The sequence below is a fragment of the Brienomyrus brachyistius genome, unplaced genomic scaffold, assembly GCF_023856365.1.
Source record: "Brienomyrus brachyistius isolate T26 unplaced genomic scaffold, BBRACH_0.4 scaffold81, whole genome shotgun sequence".
In the NCBI taxonomy this organism is placed as follows: domain Eukaryota; kingdom Metazoa; phylum Chordata; class Actinopteri; order Osteoglossiformes; family Mormyridae; genus Brienomyrus; species Brienomyrus brachyistius.
In genome coordinates, this window is record NW_026042356.1 from 722570 (window position 1) to 744406 (window position 21837).

Below are 21837 nucleotides of genomic sequence, written 5' to 3' on the forward strand. Positions count from 1 at the left end.
AAAATCGTTAGAAAATCGCATCGTGAACTCAGAATCGTGAGTCGTATCGAATCTTGAACTGAGTGTATCGTTACATCCCTTATTACATCCCTAATATACATACATACATACAGACAAACGTGTATAAAGGCATTCGAGTTTGAATTTCGTTCTTGTTGATGCAGTGTGATCAGTGTCTGAGGCAGATAAATTCTTTTCTCTGCTACAGGAGATGTATGACTTTGTATCTAGTTCTGTGGCCTGCAGTTCAGAAAGAAATGTATCTATTACATCAGCCCAGGGAAGACTTATTGGTACAAGGTGGGCATGCAGATACACGGAGTGCCGCTCTCTGCCAGATAGACATCCTACAGCTGATAGAGGATTACAGGATAGCAGTACTGAAAATGCAGTGATAGATCAGTGGAAGCAAAGGGGGATTCATGATCAGATAGATATTAACTTCTCTCAACAAGGATGAATTTGATAAACGTTTTACAAGCAGTAATTGGAACTGACATCCTACTAATGCCATCATGTTAAAACCATGCAGTGAAAGCAGATAACTTAATATGTTCATTTATTCTTTATTCGATCTTGTTTGCTGTAAATGATAATGCTGATATTTGTAAAAGATGGTTCATCTTGCACTGTATTGTCATAAATGTAAAGAAATATTATTTTGTGTACAAGATACAATGGCTGTACACTTTGTTTACAAATTGTTTGTGATACAAAATAGCAGTTATATTTAAATAGGCTTTGAAGTCTCACGCATTGATCATGAGACACACGCATTTCAGCCAGTTCACACGCCACACCTTGTGTTTCTCATGCTGAGAAGTAAGGAATAACCCCCCACCAAGGTGTCACGTTATATACGATTAATGGACGAATCACGGCATGGTGGTGCAGTGGTTAGCACCTCACACCTCTGGGACCCAGGTTCGAGTCTCCGCCTGGGTCACATGTGTGCGGAGTTTGCATGTTCTCCCCATGTCGTCGTGGGGTTTCCTCCAGGTACTCCGGTTTCCCCCCACAGTCCAAAAACATTCTGAGGCTAATTGGACTTGCTAAATTGCCCGTAGGTGTGCATGTGTGAGTGAATGGTGTGTGAGTGTGCCCTGCGATGGGCTGGCCCCCCCATCCTGGGTTGTTTCCTGCCTCGTGCCCATTGCTTCCGGGATAGGCTCTGGACCCCCCGCGACCCAGTAGGATAAGTGGTTTGAAAAATAGATGGATGGATGAACAAGTCACACTCCTATCCATAATTACGTTTTAGATATTCGCAATAGCTTTTCTAAAATGGTTGTATCTTTTTGGATATCTGAAATTAAAATTATGACTAGTAACAATTGTATTGTAGATATCTGAAATGGGAGTTTTTTCTTGTAAGAATTCTATTGCAGATATCCAGAATGTTCTGAAATGATAATTGTGGATAGGAAGAATGCCATTGTGGATATCTGAAATGCTCTTTTCGACTAGCAAGAATTGAATTACAGATATCTGTAATACATATCCAGTCTAGCGATTAAATGTAAACGGTTTGCCATAGGCATACGGAGCTGAGTTTTCCGCCGAGTTCATAGTTGTCCCGAGTTATACAGAGTTAATAGCCACCACCCAGCCAATCAGAAAATAGCATTTGTTGTTTCCGGGTAAATTCCAAAATAAGTTACATGTGATCAAGCACGTTGTTACATGGATACACAGACGGAGTGCAGACACGGTGGGAGTGGTAGGACAGGATCCGATGAACGCGGTAGGCGGGGCTCTCGGGTCTCATGCTCCGCCCGAAACAGATATGATGTAACTGCAAACTGTAGATGAAACTCCAGAGCTCTGTTTAAGTGTGATTCAAGTGTTTTATCTTAACCTCAACTTTGCTGCAACAGTTAATACATTTTGAGAAAATTACACAGTTTTGTCTTTGATACCCCCAATAGCTTTGTTCTCCCCATTTATAAATTTCTCAAGTCGTCACTGTTAATGATTTAAGTGCAGTACCCTTTTTACATGCATGATAATCCTGAATGGATGTTATAAAAGAATTATTCTTATTGTTACTAATTATTAACCCTGCGCTGTGCCGCTGAGTCCGTGTCAATTTCTTGTCCGATACTTAACTGATCATTTCCTGTAAACGAAAGTGGAAGTGGCGCCATTTTACAGACGAAGTCGCCATTTTATCAAGAAGAAGACGTGAATATGATTCTGGAATAATATAAAGATATTCTGTGTTTCAAGGTAAGATTATACTTAATAGATGAAACTAATAATAAAATAAACATGTTTCACACAGCCTACTTTAGTGAGATTTAATATTTTTAACATAATTAGAGATTATACGTCCGTACAGTATAATGTTACTGCGTCACAGAGGAGTTTTCGAATTAACATCAATATTTAATTACTAACGCTCGGCCATGAGTTCACCTAATATACGGTGATGTGTAAACATGGACTGGGGGCTAGGCTGTAATATTTTGAAGCTATATTAAGTTTTTATTTTTTTAATTGTTGGGGATAACTGCTATCGTGCCGAAACATTCGGGTTAAACTCAAGGCTTAACATTTTATTAAATCACGGTTTTACCACGGATCTGTTCTGTGTTCTCCAATCTGAAAGGTGTTGATTAGTTGTAATCATTCTTTGCAGTCGTATTTAAACTGTTTATAGCAAATATTACGCAAGTCTGATTTTAATGATCGGTAAACAAATGTCAAATTCTTCCCACAGCGCAGCTGAATAACAGGAAGTGGTGGAATGACAGGAATGAGTCTCACTTCGCGGACACCGACCGGGGTGTCACACATTTTACCGGAATATAAACACACGGTGGATTTTAGAGACACAAACTTCACTTTTACACAGACGGGGGTTCGCCCGTGGATTTTGCGACCTGAGTCAACCGTGTATTAAAGTAATTAATGATTGTTAGGACGTCTTCTGAAGCCGAAACGTGCCCTAGAAATCTGGATTTGGAGTTTGTTCCATCAACTTGGGCACTGCTTTTTTTCTTTATTAATAAGATCATAAGTATGTAAAGTTTTTAGGACAACCTGTAGTTTTGGAGACAACGGGTGCTAAGGTTGATTTTAAAAATGCAAATTTGGGGTCTACAGCATTTGTCTGTGACAATAAGTGATTCTTCAAATCTTTTGTTTCCATTAAAATGTCCGCAGTGCGTACAGTGGGGGTCTCTATCTCCAGTCCTGGAGAGATACTGTTCAGTAGGTTTCTGTCCTGCCTGGCTTCTGATGAGCCACACATGTTCCTGGTATTTACCTGAGAACAGGTTTGACTGGACAGAATCTCTCCAGCACTGGAGATGGAGACCCCTGGTGTACAGTGTTTGATATGGATTCAAAATAAATTAAATTATGATTACATTTTTATAAAAAATACTTTGCAATGTTATAAACATTGAAAAGTGTTTAATAGTTCAGTGTTGCTGGAACGCAAGCTTTCTCATAAAGACCAGAGGCATATCGACATCCTTAGCCTTTCCGTGCTCGTCTGCAAAATACCGGTACTTCTGCATTTTTTTTTTACTAAAGCAGCTTGTGAAGAGCCTTCAGCTGCAGCATATGCCATGTTCGGCCAACACGGTATGTGTGTGTTAACCAGCATGAATGCGTTCAGAGGCTGTTGAGAGGAGAGGAGGGGAGGGGCTGCGTGAGTATGTGTTTGTGCTTGTGTGCACATGCGCCTACGCTGTAGTGGTGCTGTGTGAAGTGTGACGAATGAGGCGAAAACCGCACTGCTGGTATCAATAATGGTGAAAACGAGTATCTAATCAGATACTAATTTTTATATCGATTAGTATCTGAGAATCGATTTTTTAACAACCCCAGTGTCTCATTATTGTCAACTACTAAATCAGCTATATCTTCCCTTTCTGATCTTTAGCGGTACATTTTTAGAGGTACAGCAGTGAAAAAGGTCCCCTCTTAAACAGTTTCCAGCTGCATCACTTTCCGAACGTTGTATAGGCTATTTAAACCGGTATTGTGACCTCTAGCCCTTACCTCACAGGGGCCTCAAACCCCTACCCCCGCTACCTCACAGGGGCCTCTAGTCCCTACCCCCTACCTCACAGGGGCCTCTAGCCCCTACCCGCCTACTTGACAGGGTACTCTAGCCTTTACCTCACAGGGGCTTCTAGCCTTTACCTTACAGGGGCCTCTAGCCCCAACCCCCCTACCTCACAGTGGACTCTAGCCCCTACTTCAAAGGGGACACTATTCTCGAAACTGCTTTGGATTTCACTGGCAGTTTTTATTGTGTGGACGCCCCCACTCAGTGAATAAATAGCATTGTTTTGGAACATCATAGTACCATATGCTGTGCTATAACTTATGGACTAAGATGAACCTTTAGGGCTGCTGTGATTAATTGACATAGTCGATGACCTAAACAAAAAAGTGGTTTTACACTGCAAAGTTTCGATGTATTCCACGGCACCTGCACAGTGCACGAGCACCTGAAGAGGAAATACACAGGCGCTATTCTGGATGATAGACCGCCAGAAAAGGCGAAACTACCATGTTGCCATTAATACTGAGAGCTTTTTAATATCTTTTGTCCTTGTAGTTACTAAATACTCTCATTATTAAAGCCATGAAGTTGTCTGCCTGCTAACTTAGAAAATTCCATGGAAATAAGTGTTTGAGAAAATGTTTAGGCTAGAGTCTGGGCATATTCTATATTGATTGATGACCAGTCTGTGTGTTCAGGGGCATTGGATTTGCTGGGACCAGTGTTATTACCACAAAATAAAACGGAAGGAAAATAAAAGGAAATGGAAAATAATAATAAAAAAAAAAATTTAACTGAAATAAAAATGAAAATTATATTTACCAAAAAAATCTACAAAAAAAACATTTTAATCTACAAATAGTACCAGCACCCCACCATCTCCTATTGTCCTTTTCTTCACCGCAACATTAGTACTTATTGCTTCCATGATTTACCAAAACAGTAGCATATGGTTTTCTGCTAACCAAATTAAGTAGGCAAAAAGATACGACAAATTTATACCGATTACTAACTTTTCGGCATCATAATATGCATCTCGTTAATATTTTAGGCATACTGCTAATCTGTTTATTGAATTGTGGGCGAAAATAATATCTGCGAAAATCTCATTAATACAGTGGAAACAGCTTATAGTGATCATGGTTATAGTGGTCAACCACTTATATGGATAAAATCACTTGGGAAAGAATCATTCCTGTACAAAAACTGTTTAAATAATTCACTTATAGTAATCAAGTAGTCCGCTTGGAGTGTTTGTTTTGGGTCTTGGAAAAAATCAACACTTTGTTTCCTTTTTTACTTTACCGGTAATCATCCTACTTTGCCTTGCGGTAACCCATCTACTTCTGGCTAGCTACCTGAGGCTAATTCTGTGTACATATAAAACATGACGGGGAAGAAGAAAGTCATTTTCTCACAATGACAAATATAGTCTAATCAAGGCTGATGTCAAACCGCCGAAATCGAGCCACTAAGATGCAGCAGCGATACTACAACAAGCAGTTTGATACAATTTAATGTTGTGAAAATGTGCTGTATAAATAAAATTGAATTGAATATTATGTGCTGTACTGTACTATAGCATATTTGGATTATACACAGTTAAGTATCCATCCATCCATCCATCCATCCATTTTCCAAACCGCTTATCCTACTGGGTCGCGGGTGGTCCGGAGCCTATCCCGGAAGCAATGGGCACGAGGCAGGGAACAACCCAGGATGGGGGGCCAGCCCATCACAGGGCACACTCACACACCATTCATTCTCACACGCACACCTACGGGCAATTTAGCAACTCCAATTAGCCTCAGCATGTTTTTGGACTGTGGGGGGAAACCGGAGTACCCGGAGGAAACCAGTTAAGTACCTTATATTGAAATTGTCAATAAAATTCAATAAACAGTGACGTCAATTTTATTACCTTATAGTCGTAATAAATATACAAATGTCAATTAGATTGTAATCTGCCTGAGACATAATGAAGAAAATAAAAAAATCGGTCATAATGATCATCGGCTTCTAGTGATCAATTTCACCCTGACTGACATGATCACTGTAAATGGTTTCTACTGTATTGTAGGCATACAGTAACATTGTATAGTGCCGAAAAGCTGGGGTCCATTATCTAAAGACCTGAAAAAACATGCAGTTTATTCTTGTCAAATAAAAATTACTTAAATGCTTGATTTGATTTTCAGTCGTTTACATCAGTTGACCAATTAGTAAAATAGTCGACAGATTAATCCATAGATAAATAGTCGTTAGCGGCAGCCCTATTACCTTTATTGATCCCAGGCGAAAATTACCATCTGAATCGAGTTAACCATACCCTAAACCAAAGGCCTGTGTCAGCTGTCTAATGTCAATTGCTAGATCAACGATGGGCTGGGTCTGTAGTATAATTGTCAGTAGTATTTGAAATTCTTAGAATGATAAATCTATTTTTTTTTTGTCTGTCGGAGATCACGAACGCCGGCTGCACGTGTCCAGGATAATCGACTAGATGTTTGCTGTAAGTGATAACAGTGACTTTCACAGAGCTGAGGTCAGCCAAGAAAGAGCAGGAGAAGAATAGATGTAGGAGGTGTGGAGGTATCTGCATGTCTAATTTTTGCTGTCCAGATCATATATACTGTCTAGACATTTTACCGTGGTATACGGTATTTTCAGAAGCAACACAATTCTGGCATTTTGAAATCTTGGTCATAAAATCCCCCTGGGAGGTGGGGGGGTGCGAGAAAATTTTGTTGTAAGGATTTCAGAATAGCCTCCAAGGCGATTCTAACTTTATTTATAAAAAGTTTACCACTTTCACTACATTGCTTGTACAGAAGCTCCCCGGGTTACGATAGTCTGAGTTATGATATTTTGACCTTACAATGGGTAAATGTCTTTCACTTTTCAGTACATTGCTCAATAAATTGCATAAGATATTCAACATTTTATTGTAAAATAGACTTCACGTGAATTTTTTTGCCCAGTTGTAGGCTAATATAAGTGTTCTAAGCATGATTAAGGTGGGCTAGACTAGGCTATGATGTTTGTTAGGTTAGGTGTACCGAATTAAAATGCATTTTCACCTTATGATAGTTTTAATGGAGTGTAACCCCATCGTATTTGAATTTGTTGCTATACACCTCCCCTCTGGTCTGGTGGAATATCACTGCTGCATGCATGCACCCACCGCTATTATTTGCATTCACTGACAAATATAGTATGACTAGAAGCTTCCGCGCACGACCGTCCGCAGCCCCAAAGCAGACGTATGAATTAGCCTCGGGTTCCTATGCAGAATAGGTATGTATTCTGGTGTGAGTACCAGACATGAGGTGCGGAAAAATGACTCGGACATTGTAACTGTGGGACAGGACAAAAGTGGCGTTCAGTGACGTACGCAGGTCACACTAACAGCACGTAACAGGATGGAGACCCAGTGTGTCAGTTTGATGTAGAAGTGCTGAGTCCTCGATACTGTGTATTTATCTATGTATCTACTTACCCTTCATGTTCACAGAGACCCCATCAGGAATCATCTGGTCTGGATCAGCACAGAAATGGAGAAGGAGAGAAGAACAAGAAGAGCTTCATTTGAAATGCTTGTGGGGTGTAAGAGAAAGAGCACTGAGAGGTAACAGTGTTACAGCCCACTAGCCTGCATGTCTCTCTGGGTCTATAGTCAGGCCATAACATAAAGTAACCTGGGCTCCTAGCTAGGGCTGGTCAGTGGGCAGCACTGTAATATGTGTAGCTTCATAAAAAGACCTCGCCATCTTCTTTCTTCACCTTTTTTTTCTGCAATCAGCCAGTTATTTTATACTAGAGGCGAGCAGCAGATCATCCCTCCTATACAAAATGGCCACATAACAAAAATAAAGAAACAAATATTTAATCAGGTAAAAAGTAACACCAGTCAAGTCTAATTCTAGAGGTTCTTATCAATTATACTAAGCCTTTCATATAGGAATTAAAGTTTTAGGTTAAACAATTAATTTCACATTATACCGGACTGTAAATAAGTCTCTTTACATCAAGAGCTTCACAGCATATCAAAGTACATGAAGGCAGAGCAGAAGGATAAACAGCAGTGTGATGCCGTCCCCATTGTATGAATTATATTTATACCATGAGGGTTTGTTTCCTCTCACTGCACACAGTGTCCTGATGGAGAGAGCAGACTCCCCTGTACCCAGCAGTGTGACGCCATCCCCATTGTATGAATTATATTTATAGCATGAGGGTTTGTCAAACGTTGTTTAAAATGCTCAAACTTTCATTCAAATGGCACAGAGACACATACAAGCTATGAGGAAAATAATAATCGATACTTTATTGATCTCCGTGGGGAAATCGTCTTTGCTCCTCCCTCAACTCGCTCTTTTTTGTAAAGTAAGTTGACCATGAAGGGCAGCCACCCGTAGCAGCACCCAGGCAGCTGGGGGTTAAGGGCCTTGCTCAAGGACCCGCAGACATGCTGAGGCTGGGTTTGAACCGGGGACCATCTGATTATAGGCTCACAAGCTTAGCCCACTGACCCATATGCTGCCGTGCTTATAATAAATGCATCGATTTTCACCTTTAACAAATTCCATCACCTCTGAGAATTTTAGCAAAAGTTTTGTCTGTATTCGATATAAATAACATGTGATGTAAATGGATGAGGATTACTGTAAATCCTGACTTCCTGCGAGCTGGAATTGGAAGTTATTTAATTGCAAAGTGGATTTTATATTTCAGTCCTCGGCACAGAGCTAGAAAAAACTGGTTTGCCTGATTCCTCCTGTATATCCATTACAGAATGACTCAAGAGTAGATTATCTGCTTGTGAGACCAGTCTGTGTGTTCAGGGGCATTGGGCTTGCTGGGGCCAGTGTTATTACCACAAAATAAAACGGAAGGAAAATAAAAGGAAATGAAAAATAATTAAAAAAAAATTTAACTGAAATACAAATGAAAATTACCTATAAATTACCAGGAGTATACGGTATTTTCAGAAGCAACACAATTCTGGCATTTTGAAATCTTGGTCATAAAATCCCCCTGGGAGGTGGGGGCGTGCAAGAAAAATTTGTTGTAAGGATTTCAGAATAGCCTCCAAGGCGATTCTAACTTTATTCATAAAAAGTTTACCACTTTCACTACATTGCTTGTACAGAAGCTCCCTGGGTTACGATAGTCTGATGATATTTTGACCTTACAATGGGTAAATGTCTTTCACTTTTCAGTACATTGCTCAATAAATTGCATAAGATATTCAACATTTTATTGTAAAATAGGCTTCACGTGAATTTTTTTGCCCAGTTGTAGGCTAATATAAGTGTTCTAAGCATGATTAAGGTGGGCTAGGCTAGGCTATGATGTTTGTTACGTTAGGTGTACCGAATTAAAATGCATTTTCACCTTATGATAGTTTTAATGGAGTGTAACCCCATCGTATTTGAATTTGTTGCTATACACCTCCCCTCTGGTCTGGTGGAATATCACTGCTGCATGCATGCACCCACCGCTATTATTTGCATTCACTGACAAATATAGTATGACTAGAAGCTTCCGCGCACGACCGTCTGCAGCCCCAAAGCAGACGTATGAATTAGCCTCGGGTTCCTATGCAGAATAGGTATGTATTCTGGTGTGAGTACCAGACATGAGGTGCGGAAAAATGACTCGGACATTGTAACTGTGGGACAGGACAAAAGTGGCGTTCAGTGACGTACGCAGGTCACACTAACAGCACGTAACAGGATGGAGACCCAGTGTCACGGGAGACGGCAGCGATCGCGGGCAGAGCGGCGATCGTGCGAGGCGAACGGGTAGGAAGCAGGCAGACAGGCGGAAGTCGGGGTAAACCAGGGATTTAATAAGGACAGGGAGCATGGGACATGTAACGCCAACTAACATCAATGACAGACAATGGGTTAGTACAAAACAGGAACTTAAATACATGGAACAAGGCAGCAGGAAACAAGACACGACTGGGCACGATCAGGAAATCACACGTGGGTAATTAGGGGGCGTGGCACACACGAGGAGCGGACGAGCCGGGCATGACACCCAGTGTGTCAGTTTGATGTAGAATTGCTGAGTCCTCGATACTGTGTATTTATCTATGTATCTACTTTCCCTTCATGTTCACAGAGACCCCAGCAGAAATCATCTGGTCTGGATCAGCAGAAAAATGGAGAAGGAGAGAAGAACAAGAAGAGCTTCATTTGAAATGCTTGTGGGGTGTAAGAGAAAGAGCACTGAGAGGTAACAGTGTTACAGCCCACTAGCATGCATGTCTCTCTGGGTCTATAGTCAGGCCATAACATACAGTAACCTGGGCTCCTAGCTAGGGCTGCTCAGTGGGCAGCACTGTAATATGTGTAGCTTCATAAAAAGACCTCGCCATCTTCTTTCTTCACCTTTTTTTTCTGCAATCAGCCAGTTATTTTATACTAGAGGCGAGCAGCAGACCATCCCTCCTATACAAAATGGCCACATAACAAAAATAAAGAAACAAATAAATATTTAATCAGGTAAAAAGTAACACCAGTCAAGTCTAATTCTAGAGGTTCTTATCAATTATACTAAACATTTCATATAGGAATTAAAGTTTTAGGTTAAACAATTAATTTCACATTATACCTGACTGTAAATAAGTCTCTTTACATCAAGAGCTTCACAGCATATCAAAGTACATGAAGGCAGAGCAGAAGGATAAACAGCAGTGTGATGCCGTCCCCATTGTATGAATTATATTTATACCATGAGGGTTTGTTTCCTCTCGCTGCCCACAGTGTCCTGATGGAGAGAGCAGACTCCCCTGTACCCAGCAGTGTGATGCCGTCCCCATTGTATGAATTATATTTATACCATGAGGGTTTGTTTCCTCTCGCTGCCCACAGTGTCCTGATGGAGAGAGCAGACTCCCCTGTACCCAGCTGTTTTTCCCTGAAGAGTGACAGGTCATTGGCTCAACCAATCAACTTCAGAGAGGGACCTTTTCCTACAGATCGAAGGTAAATGTGCATTTAAACAAACGTTGTTTAAAATGCTCAAACTTTCATTCAAATGGCACAGAGACACATACAAGCTATGAGGAAAATAATAATCGATACTTTATTGATCTCCGTGGGGAAATCCAAGCAGCTGGGGGTTAAGGGCCTTGCTCAAGGACCCACAGACGTGCTGAGGCTGGGTTTGAACCGGGGACCATCTGATTATAGGCTCACAAGCTTAGCCCACTGACCCATATGCTGCCGTGCTTATAATAAATGCATCAATGTTTACCTTTAACAAATTCCATCACCTCTGAGAATTTTAGCAAAAGTTTTGTCTGTATTCGATATTAATAACATGTGATGTAAATGGATGAGGATTACTGTAAATCCTGACTTCCTGCGAGCTGGAATTGGAAGTTATTTAATTGCAAAGTGGATTTTATATTTCAGTCCTCAGCACAGAGCTAGAAAAAACTGGTTTGCCTGATTCCTCCTGTATATCCTTTACAGAATGACTCAAGAGTAGATTATCAGCTTGTGAGACTGATGTTTCTGTTCTGATAAATAATTGCACTCTCATGAATTCATTAGATTATGCTCTGACTATGGCTTCAGTTTATCATGTTTAATGGAACTATGTGGCTTAATAATGAGCCAGTATCATCAGACACAAAAGAGAAGGACTATTGGTTTCTTTGCCAAAGGTGACATTTAAATGTGACACTGCAGTGGTTCTCATCCCCTGAGTGTAAAATAAGATGATTTGTTGATCTCAGGGGCAAATTCTCTTGCGTTCAGCAACAAAGTGCACAGATACAAACATACAATGTAAAACAGAGACCACGTGCACAGACAGCACATGTAGTGCAAATAAGTAAACATTTTTTGGAAGTAAACAAAAATTTAAACAAGTTTAAGAAGTACACAAAGAAAAAATCCTGAAAATACAGTATTGTTCAACAATTAAGTTTAAATAAAGACATTTAAATCGTTAAGAATCTGATGTTAGGCTAGCTGTGGGGGCTGCATATCGACAGCAGGCATTGTGGTGTCTAACGGCAGCAGGCAGGAAAGATCCCCAGTAGCGCTTCTTAGCTCACAGTTGGGGAATGAGCTGGAGGCTGAAGGTTCTCCAAGATAGCGCCCCCTGGAGTCTCGGCTGGGTTATGGACCGGGCCAGTGGGGCCAGTGCTCTGGGGGCTCGGAGCATCAGTGGCTGTGAGTCCCAACATTTATAGTGCAAGCTATGAAATGCCCCCCCCCTGTGGGGTGTAACAGAAAGAGCACTGAGAGGTAACAGTGTTACAGCCCACTAGCATACATGTCTCTCTGGGTCTATAGTCAGGCCATAACATAAAGTAACCTGGGCTCCTAGCTAGGGCTGCTCAGTGGGCAGCACTGTAATATGTGTAGCTTCATAAAAAGACCTCGCCATCTTCTTTATTCACATTTTTCTTCCACAATCAGCCAGTTATTTTATACTAGAGGCCAGCAGCACACCATCCCTCCCATACAAAATGGCCACATAACAAAAATAAACAAACAAACAAATAAATATACCGGTAAAAAGCCGCATCACTCAAGTCTAATTATGGAGGTTTTGAACAATAAAACTAAACCTTTCATATAGAAATCTAATTTTCAGGCGAGAATTTATTTCACATTGAAGCTGACTGTAAATAAGTATGTTTGCATCAAGAGCTTCACAGCATATCAATGTACATGAAGGCAGAGCAGAAGGATAAACAGCAGTGTGATGCCGTCCCCATTGTATGAATTATATTTAAACCATGAGGGTTTGTTTCCTCTCACTGCCCACAGTGTCCTGATGGAGAGAGCAGACTCCCCTGTACCCAGCAGTGTGATGCCGTCCCCATTGTATGAATTATATTTATACCATGAGGGTTTGTTTCCTCTCGCTGCACACAGTGTCCTGATGGAGAGAGCAGACTCCCCTGTACTCAGCAGTGTGACGCCGTCCCCATTGTATGAATTATATTTATACCATGAGGGTTTGTTTCCTCTCGCTGCCCACAGTGTCCTGATGAAGAGAGCAGACTCCCCTGTACCCAGCAGTGTGATGCCGTCCCCATTGTATGAATTATATTTATACCATGAGGGTTTGTTTCCTCTCGCTGCCCACAGTGTCCTGATGAAGAGAGCAGACTCCCCTGTACCCAGCAGTGTGATGCTGTCCCCATTGTATGAATTATATTCATACAATGAGGGTTTGTTTCCTCTCGCTGCCCACAGTGTCCTGATGAAGAGAGCAGACTCCCCTGTATCCAGTAGTGTGATGCCGTCCCCATTGTATGAATTATATTTATACCATGAGGGTTTGTTTCCTCTCGCTGCCCACAGTGTCCTGATGAAGAGAGCAGACTCCCCTGTACCCAGCAGTGTGATGCCGTCCCCATTGTATGAATTATATTTATACCATGAGGGTTTGTTTCCTCTCGCTGCCCACAGTGTCCTGATGAAGAGAGCAGACTCCCCTGTACCCAGCAGTGTGATGCCGTCCCCATTGTATGAATTATATTTATACAATGAGGGTTTGTTTCCTCTCGCTGCCCACAGTGTCCTGATGAAGAGAGCAGACTCCCCTGTACCCAGCAGTGTGATGCCGTCCCCATTGTATGAATTATATTTATACAATGAGGATTTGTTTCCTCTCGCTGCCCACAGTGTCCTGATGGAGAGAGCAGACTCCCCTGTACCCAGCTGTTTTTCCCTGAAGAGTGACAGGTCATTGGCTCAACCAATCAACTTCAGAGAGGGACCTTTTCCTACAGATCGAAGGTAAATGTGCATTTAAACAAACGTTGTTTAAAATGCTCAAACTTTCATTCAAATGGCACAGAGACACATACAAGCTATGAGGAAAATAATAATCGATACTTTATTGATCTCCGTGGGGAAATCCAAGCAGCTGGGGGTTAAGGGCCTTGCTCAAGGACCCACAGACGTGCTGAGGCTGGGTTTGAACCGGGGACCATCTGATTATAGGCTCACAAGCTTAGCCCACTGACCCATATGCTGCCGTGCTTATAATAAATGCATCAATGTTTACCTTTAACAAATTCCATCACCTCTGAGAATTTTAGCAAAAGTTTTGTCTGTATTCGATATTAATAACATGTGATGTAAATGGATGAGGATTACTGTAAATCCTGACTTCCTGCGAGCTGGAATTGGAAGTTATTTAATTGCAAAGTGGATTTTATATTTCAGTCCTCAGCACAGAGCTAGAAAAAACTGGTTTGCCTGATTCCTCCTGTATATCCTTTACAGAATGACTCAAGAGTAGATTATCAGCTTGTGAGACTGATGTTTCTGTTCTGATAAATAATTGCACTCTCATGAATTCATTAGATTATGCTCTGACTATGGCTTCAGTTTATCATGTTTAATGGAACTATGTGGCTTAATAATGAGCCAGTATCATCAGACACAAAAGAGAAGGACTATTGGTTTCTTTGCCAAATGTGACATTTAAATGTGACACTGCAGTGGTTCTCATCCCCTGAGTGTAAAATAAGATGATTTGTTGATCTCAGGGGCAAATTCTCTTGCGTTCAGCAACAAAGTGCACAGATACAAACATACAATGTAAAACAGAGACCACGTGCACAGACAGCACATGTAGTGCAAATAAGTAAACATTTTTTGGAAGTAAACAAAAATTTAAACAAGTTTAAGAAGTACACAAAGAAAAAATCCTGAAAATACAGTATTGTTCAACAATTAAGTTTAAATAAAGACATTTAAATCGTTAAGAATCTGATGTTAGGCTAGCTGTGGGGGCTGCATATCGACAGCAGGCATTGTGGTGTCTAACGGCAGCAGGCAGGAAAGATCCCCAGTAGCGCTTCTTAGCTCACGGTGGGGGAATGAGCTGTTGGCTGAAGGTGCCCCAAGATAGCGCCCCCTGGAGCCTCGGCTGGGTTATGGACCGGGCCAGTAGGGCCAGTGCCCTGGGGGTTCGGAGCATCAGTGGCTGTGAGTCCCAACATTTATAGTGCAAGCTATGAAATGCGCCCCCCTGTGGGGTGTAAGAGAAGGAGCACTGAGAGGTAACAGTGTTACAGCCCACTAGCATACATGTCTCTCTGGGTCTATAGTCAGGCCATAACATAAAGTAACCTGGGCTCCTAGCTAGGGCTGGTCAGTGGGCAGCACTGTAATATGTGTAGCTTCATAAAAAGACCTCGCCATCTTCTTTATTCACATTTTTCTTCCACAATCAGCCAGTTATTTTATACTAGAGGCCAGCAGCACACCATCCCTCCCATACAAAATGGCCACATAACAAAAAATAAACAAACAAACAAATAAATATACCGGTAAAAAGCCGCATCATTCAAGTCTAATTATGGAGGTTTTGAACAATAAAACTAAACCTTTCATATAGAAATCTAATTTTCAGGCGAGAATTTATTTCACATTGAAGCTGACTGTAAATAAGTCTGTTTGCATCAAGAGCTTCACAGCATATCAATGTACATGAAGGCAGAGCAGAAGGATAAACAGCAGTGTGATGCCGTCCCCATTGTATGAATTATATTTAAACCATGAGGGTTTGTTTCCTCTCACTGCACACAGTGTCCTGATGAAGAGAGCAGACTCCCCTGTACCCAGCAGTGTGATGCCGTCCCCATTGTATGAATTATATTTATACCATGAGGGTTTGTTTCCTCTCGCTGCCCACAGTGTCCTGATGGAGAGAGCAGACTCTCCCCTGTACCCAGCAGTGTGATGCCGTCCCCATTGTATTAATTATATTTATACCATGAGGGTTTGTTTCCTCTCACTGCCCACAGTGTCCTGATGTAGAGAGCAGACTCCCCTGTACCCAGCAGTGTGATGCCGTCCCCATTGTATGAATTATATTTATACCATGAGGGTTTGTTTCCTCTCGCTGCCCACAGTGTCCTGATGAAGAGAGCAGACTCCCCTGTACCCAGCAGTGTGATGCCGTCCCCATTGTATGAATTATATTTATACAATGAGGGTTTGTTTCCTCTCGCTGCCCACAGTGTCCTGATGAAGAGAGCAGACTCCCCTGTACCCAGCAGTGTGATGCCGTCCCCATTGTATGAATTATATTTATACAATGAGGGTTTGTTTCCTCTCGCTGCCCACAGTGTCCTGATGGAGAGAGCAGACTCCCCTGTACCCAGCTGTTTTTCCCTGAAGAGTGACAGGTCATTGGCTCAACCAATCAACTTCAGAGAGGGACCTTTTCCTACAGATCGAAGGTAAATGTGCATTTAAACAAACGTTGTTTAAAATGCTCAAACTTTCATTCAAATGGCACAGAGACACATACAAGCTATGAGGAAAATAATAATCGATACTTTATTGATCTCCGTGGGGAAATCCAAGCAGCTGGGGGTTAAGGGCCTTGCTCAAGGACCCACAGACGTGCTGAGGCTGGGTTTGAACCGGGGACCATCTGATTATAGGCTCACAAGCTTAGCCCACTGACCCATATGCTGCCGTGCTTATAATAAATGCATCAATGTTTACCTTTAACAAATTCCATCACCTCTGAGAATTTTAGCAAAAGTTTTGTCTGTATTCGATATTAATAACATGTGATGTAAATGGATGAGGATTACTGTAAATCCTGACTTCCTGCGAGCTGGAATTGGAAGTTATTTAATTGCAAAGTGGATTTTATATTTCAGTCCTCAGCACAGAGCTAGAAAAAACTGGTTTGCCTGATTCCTCCTGTATATCCTTTACAGAATGACTCAAGAGTAGATTATCAGCTTGTGAGACTGATGTTTCTGTTCTGATAAATAATTGCACTCTCATGAATTCATTAGATTATGCTCTGACTATGGCTTCAGTTTATCATGTTTAATGGAACTATGTGGCTTAATAATGAGCCAGTATCATCAGACACAAAAGAGAAGGACTATTGGTTTCTTTGCCAAAGGTGACATTTAAATGTGACACTGCAGTGGTTCTCATCCCCTGAGTGTAAAATAAGATGATTTGTTGATCTCAGGGGCAAATTCTCTTGCGTTCAGCAACAAAGTGCACAGATACAAACATACAATGTAAAACAGAGACCACGTGCACAGACAGCACATGTAGTGCAAATAAGTAAACATTTTTTGGAAGTAAACAAAAATTTAAACAAGTTTAAGAAGTACACAAAGAAAAAATCCTGAAAATACAGTATTGTTCAACAATTAAGTTTAAATAAAGACATTTAAATCGTTAAGAATCTGATGTTAGGCTAGCTGTGGGGGCTGCATATCGACAGCAGGCATTGTGGTGTCTAACGGCAGCAGGCAGGAAAGATCCCCAGTAGCGCTTCTTAGCTCACAGTTGGGGAATGAGCTGGAGGCTGAAGGTTCTCCAAGATAGCGCCCCCTGGAGTCTCGGCTGGGTTATGGACCGGGCCAGTGGGGCCAGTGCCCTGGGGGCTCGGAGCATCAGTGGCTGTGAGTCCCAACATTTATAGTGCAAGCTATGAAATGCCCCCCCCCCGTGGGGTGTAACAGAAAGAGCACTGAGAGGTAACAGTGTTACAGCCCACTAGCATACATGTCTCTCTGGGTCTATAGTCAGGCCATAACATAAAGTAACCTGGGCTCCTAGCTAGGGCTGCTCAGTGGGCAGCACTGTAATATGTGTAGCTTCATAAAAAGACCTCGCCATCTTCTTTATTCACATTTTTCTTCCACAATCAGCCAGTTATTTTATACTAGAGGCCAGCAGCACACCATCCCTCCCATACAAAATGGCCACATAACAAAAATAAACAAACAAACAAATAAATATACCGGTAAAAAGCCGCATCATTCAAGTCTAATTATGGAGGTTTTGAACAATAAAACTAAACCTTTCATATAGAAATCTAATTTTCAGGCGAGAATTTATTTCACATTGAAGCTGACTGTAAATAAGTCTGTTTGCATCAAGAGCTTCACAGCATATCAATGTACATGAAGGCAGAGCAGAAGGATAAACAGCAGTGTGATGCCGTCCCCATTGTATGAATTATATTTAAACCATGAGGGTTTGTTTCCTCTCACTGCCCACAGTGTCCTGATGGAGAGAGCAGACTCCCCTGTACCCAGCAGTGTGATGCCGTCCCCATTGTATGAATTATATTTATACCATGAGGGTTTGTTTCCTCTCACTGCACACAGTGTCCTGATGGAGAGAGCAGACTCCCCTGTACCCAGCAGTGTGATGCCGTCCCCATTGTATGAATTATATTTATACCATGAGGGTTTGTTTCCTCTCACTGCACACAGTGTCCTGATGGAGAGAGCAGACTCCCCTGTACTCAGCAGTGTGACGCCGTCCCCATTGTATGAATTATATTTATACCATGAGGGTTTGTTTCCTCTCGCTGCCCACAGTGTCCTGATGAAGAGAGCAGACTCCCCTGTACCCAGCAGTGTGATGCCGTCCCCATTGTATGAATTATATTTATACCATGAGGGTTTGTTTCCTCTCGCTGCCCACAGTGTCCTGATGAAGAGAGCAGACTCCCCTGTACCCAGCAGTGTGATGCTGTCCCCATTGTATGAATTATATTTATACAATGAGGGTTTGTTTCCTCTCGCTGCCCACAGTGTCCTGATGAAGAGAGCAGACTCCCCTGTATCCAGTAGTGTGATGCCGTCCCCATTGTATGAATTATATTTATACCATGAGGGTTTGTTTCCTCTCGCTGCCCACAGTGTCCTGATGAAGAGAGCAGACTCCCCTGTACCCAGCAGTGTGATGCCGTCCCCATTGTATGAATTATATTTATACCATGAGGGTTTGTTTCCTCTCGCTGCCCACAGTGTCCTGATGAAGAGAGCAGACTTCCCTGTACCCAGCAGTGTGATGCCGTCCCCATTGTATGAATTATATTTATACAATGAGGGTTTGTTTCCTCTCGCTGCCCACAGTGTCCTGATGAAGAGAGCAGACTCCCCTGTACCCAGCAGTGTGATGCCGTCCCCATTGTATGAATTATATTTATACAATGAGGGTTTGTTTCCTCTCGCTGCCCACAGTGTCCTGATGGAGAGAGCAGACTCCCCTGTACCCAGCTGTTTTTCCCTGAAGAGTGACAGGTCATTGGCTCAACCAATCAACTTCAGAGAGGGACCTTTTCCTACAGATCGAAGGTAAATGTGCATTTAAACAAACGTTGTTTAAAATGCTCAAACTTTCATTCAAATGGCACAGAGACACATACAAGCTATGAGGAAAATAATAATCGATACTTTATTGATCTCCGTGGGGAAATCCAAGCAGCTGGGGGTTAAGGGCCTTGCTCAAGGACCCACAGACGTGCTGAGGCTGGGTTTGAACCGGGGACCATCTGATTATAGGCTCACAAGCTTAGCCCACTGACCCATATGCTGCCGTGCTTATAATAAATGCATCAATGTTTACCTTTAACAAATTCCATCACCTCTGAGAATTTTAGCAAAAGTTTTGTCTGTATTCGATATTAATAACATGTGATGTAAATGGATGAGGATTACTGTAAATCCTGACTTCCTGCGAGCTGGAATTGGAAGTTATTTAATTGCAAAGTGGATTTTATATTTCAGTCCTCAGCACAGAGCTAGAAAAAACTGGTTTGCCTGATTCCTCCTGTATATCCTTTACAGAATGACTCAAGAGTAGATTATCAGCTTGTGAGACTGATGTTTCTGTTCTGATAAATAATTGCACTCTCATGAATTCATTAGATTATGCTCTGACTATGGCTTCAGTTTATCATGTTTAATGGAACTATGTGGCTTAATAATGAGCCAGTATCATCAGACACAAAAGAGAAGGACTATTGGTTTCTTTGCCAAAGGTGACATTTAAATGTGACACTGCAGTGGTTCTCATCCCCTGAGTGTAAAATAAGATGATTTGTTGATCTCAGGGGCAAATTCTCTTGCGTTCAGCAACAAAGTGCACAGATACAAACATACAATGTAAAACAGAGACCACGTGCACAGACAGCACATGTAGTGCAAATAAGTAAACATTTTTTGGAAGTAAACAAAAATTTAAACAAGTTTAAGAAGTACACAAAGAAAAAATCCTGAAAATACAGTATTGTTCAACAATTAAGTTTAAATAAAGACATTTAAATCGTTAAGAATCTGATGTTAGGCTAGCTGTGGGGGCTGCATATCGACAGCAGGCATTGTGGTGTCTAACGGCAGCAGGCAGGAAAGATCCCCAGTAGCGCTTCTTAGCTCACGGTGGGGGAATGAGCTGTTGGCTGAAGGTGCCCCAAGATAGCGCCCCCTGGAGCCTCGGCTGGGTTATGGACCGGGCCAGTAGGGCCAGTGCCCTGGGGGTTCGGAGCATCAGTGGCTGTGAGTCCCAACATTTATAGTGCAAGCTATGAAATGCGCCCCCCTGTGGGGTGTAAGAGAAGGAGCACTGAGAGGTAACAGTGTTACAGCCCACTAGCATACATGTCTCTCTGGGTCTATAGTCAGGCCATAACATAAAGTAACCTGGGCTCCTAGCTAGGGCTGGTCAGTGGGCAGCACTGTAATATGTGTAGCTTCATAAAAAGACCTCGCCATCTTCTTTATTCACATTTTTCTTCCACAATCAGCCAGTTATTTTATACTAGAGGCCAGCAGCACACCATCCCTCCCATACAAAATGGCCACATAACAAAAAATAAACAAACAAACAAATAAATATACCGGTAAAAAGCCGCATCATTCAAGTCTAATTATGGAGGTTTTGAACAATAAAACTAAACCTTTCATATAGAAATCTAATTTTCAGGCGAGAATTTATTTCACATTGAAGCTGACTGTAAATAAGTCTGTTTGCATCAAGAGCTTCACAGCATATCAATGTACATGAAGGCAGAGCAGAAGGATAAACAGCAGTGTGATGCCGTCCCCATTGTATGAATTATGTTTAAACCATGAGGGTTTGTTTCCTCTCACTGCCCACAGTGTCCTGATGAAGAGAGCAGACTCCCCTGTACCCAGCAGTGTGATGCCGTCCCCATTGTATGAATTATATTTATACCATGAGGGTTTGTTTCCTCTCGCTGCCCACAGTGTCCTGATGGAGAGAGCAGACTCTCCCCTGTACCCAGCAGTGTGATGCCGTCCCCATTGTATTAATTATATTTATACCATGAGGGTTTGTTTCCTCTCACTGCCCACAGTGTCCTGATGTAGAGAGCAGACTCCCCTGTACCCAGCAGTGTGATGCCGTCCCCATTGTATGAATTATATTTATACTATGAGGGTTTGTTTCCTCTCGCTGCCCACAGTGTCCTGATGAAGAGAGCAGACTCCCCTGTACCCAGCAGTGTGATGCCGTCCCCATTGTATGAATTATATTTATACAATGAGGGTTTGTTTCCTCTCGCTGCCCACAGTGTCCTGATGAAGAGAGCAGACTCCCCTGTACCCAGCAGTGTGATGCCGTCCCCATTGTATGAATTATATTTATACAATGAGGGTTTGTTTCCTCTCGCTGCCCACAGTGTCCTGATGGAGAGAGCAGACTCCCCTGTACCCAGCTGTTTTTCCCTGAAGAGTGACAGGTCATTGGCTCAACCAATCAACTTCAGAGAGGGACCTTTTCCTACAGATCGAAGGTAAATGTGCATTTAAACAAACGTTGTTTAAAATGCTCAAACTTTCATTCAAATGGCACAGAGACACATACAAGCTATGAGGAAAATAATAATCGATACTTTATTGATCTCCGTGGGGAAATCCAAGCAGCTGGGGGTTAAGGGCCTTGCTCAAGGACCCACAGACGTGCTGAGGCTGGGTTTGAACCGGGGACCATCTGATTATAGGCTCACAAGCTTAGCCCACT

General features: G+C 42.0%; 1 protein-coding gene across 50 annotated transcripts in view; it reads left to right on the forward strand.

The window, feature by feature from the left end:
• The window catches only part of LOC125726955 (NACHT, LRR and PYD domains-containing protein 3-like), a 143498-nt gene that overhangs the window by 74615 nt on the left and 47046 nt on the right, over positions 1 to 21837 (forward strand). For 5 of the 50 annotated variants that reach the window (XM_049003484.1, XM_049003488.1, XM_049003490.1 and 2 more), the window contains exons 1-3: positions 1396 to 2229; positions 7539 to 7652; positions 10157 to 10270. In XM_049003484.1, coding sequence (XP_048859441.1) covers positions 7579 to 7652; positions 10157 to 10270 — 188 coding nt within the window. In that variant the 5' untranslated portion in view covers positions 1396 to 2229; positions 7539 to 7578. Of the gene's footprint in view, positions 1 to 1391; positions 2230 to 2722; positions 2745 to 6486; positions 6537 to 7538; positions 7653 to 10156; positions 10271 to 10908; positions 11023 to 13689; positions 13804 to 16148; positions 16263 to 19037; positions 19152 to 21496; positions 21611 to 21837 lie in introns of those variants that run through there. The other 45 variants (XM_049003469.1, XM_049003470.1, XM_049003471.1 and 42 more) reach the window with 32 other exon arrangements.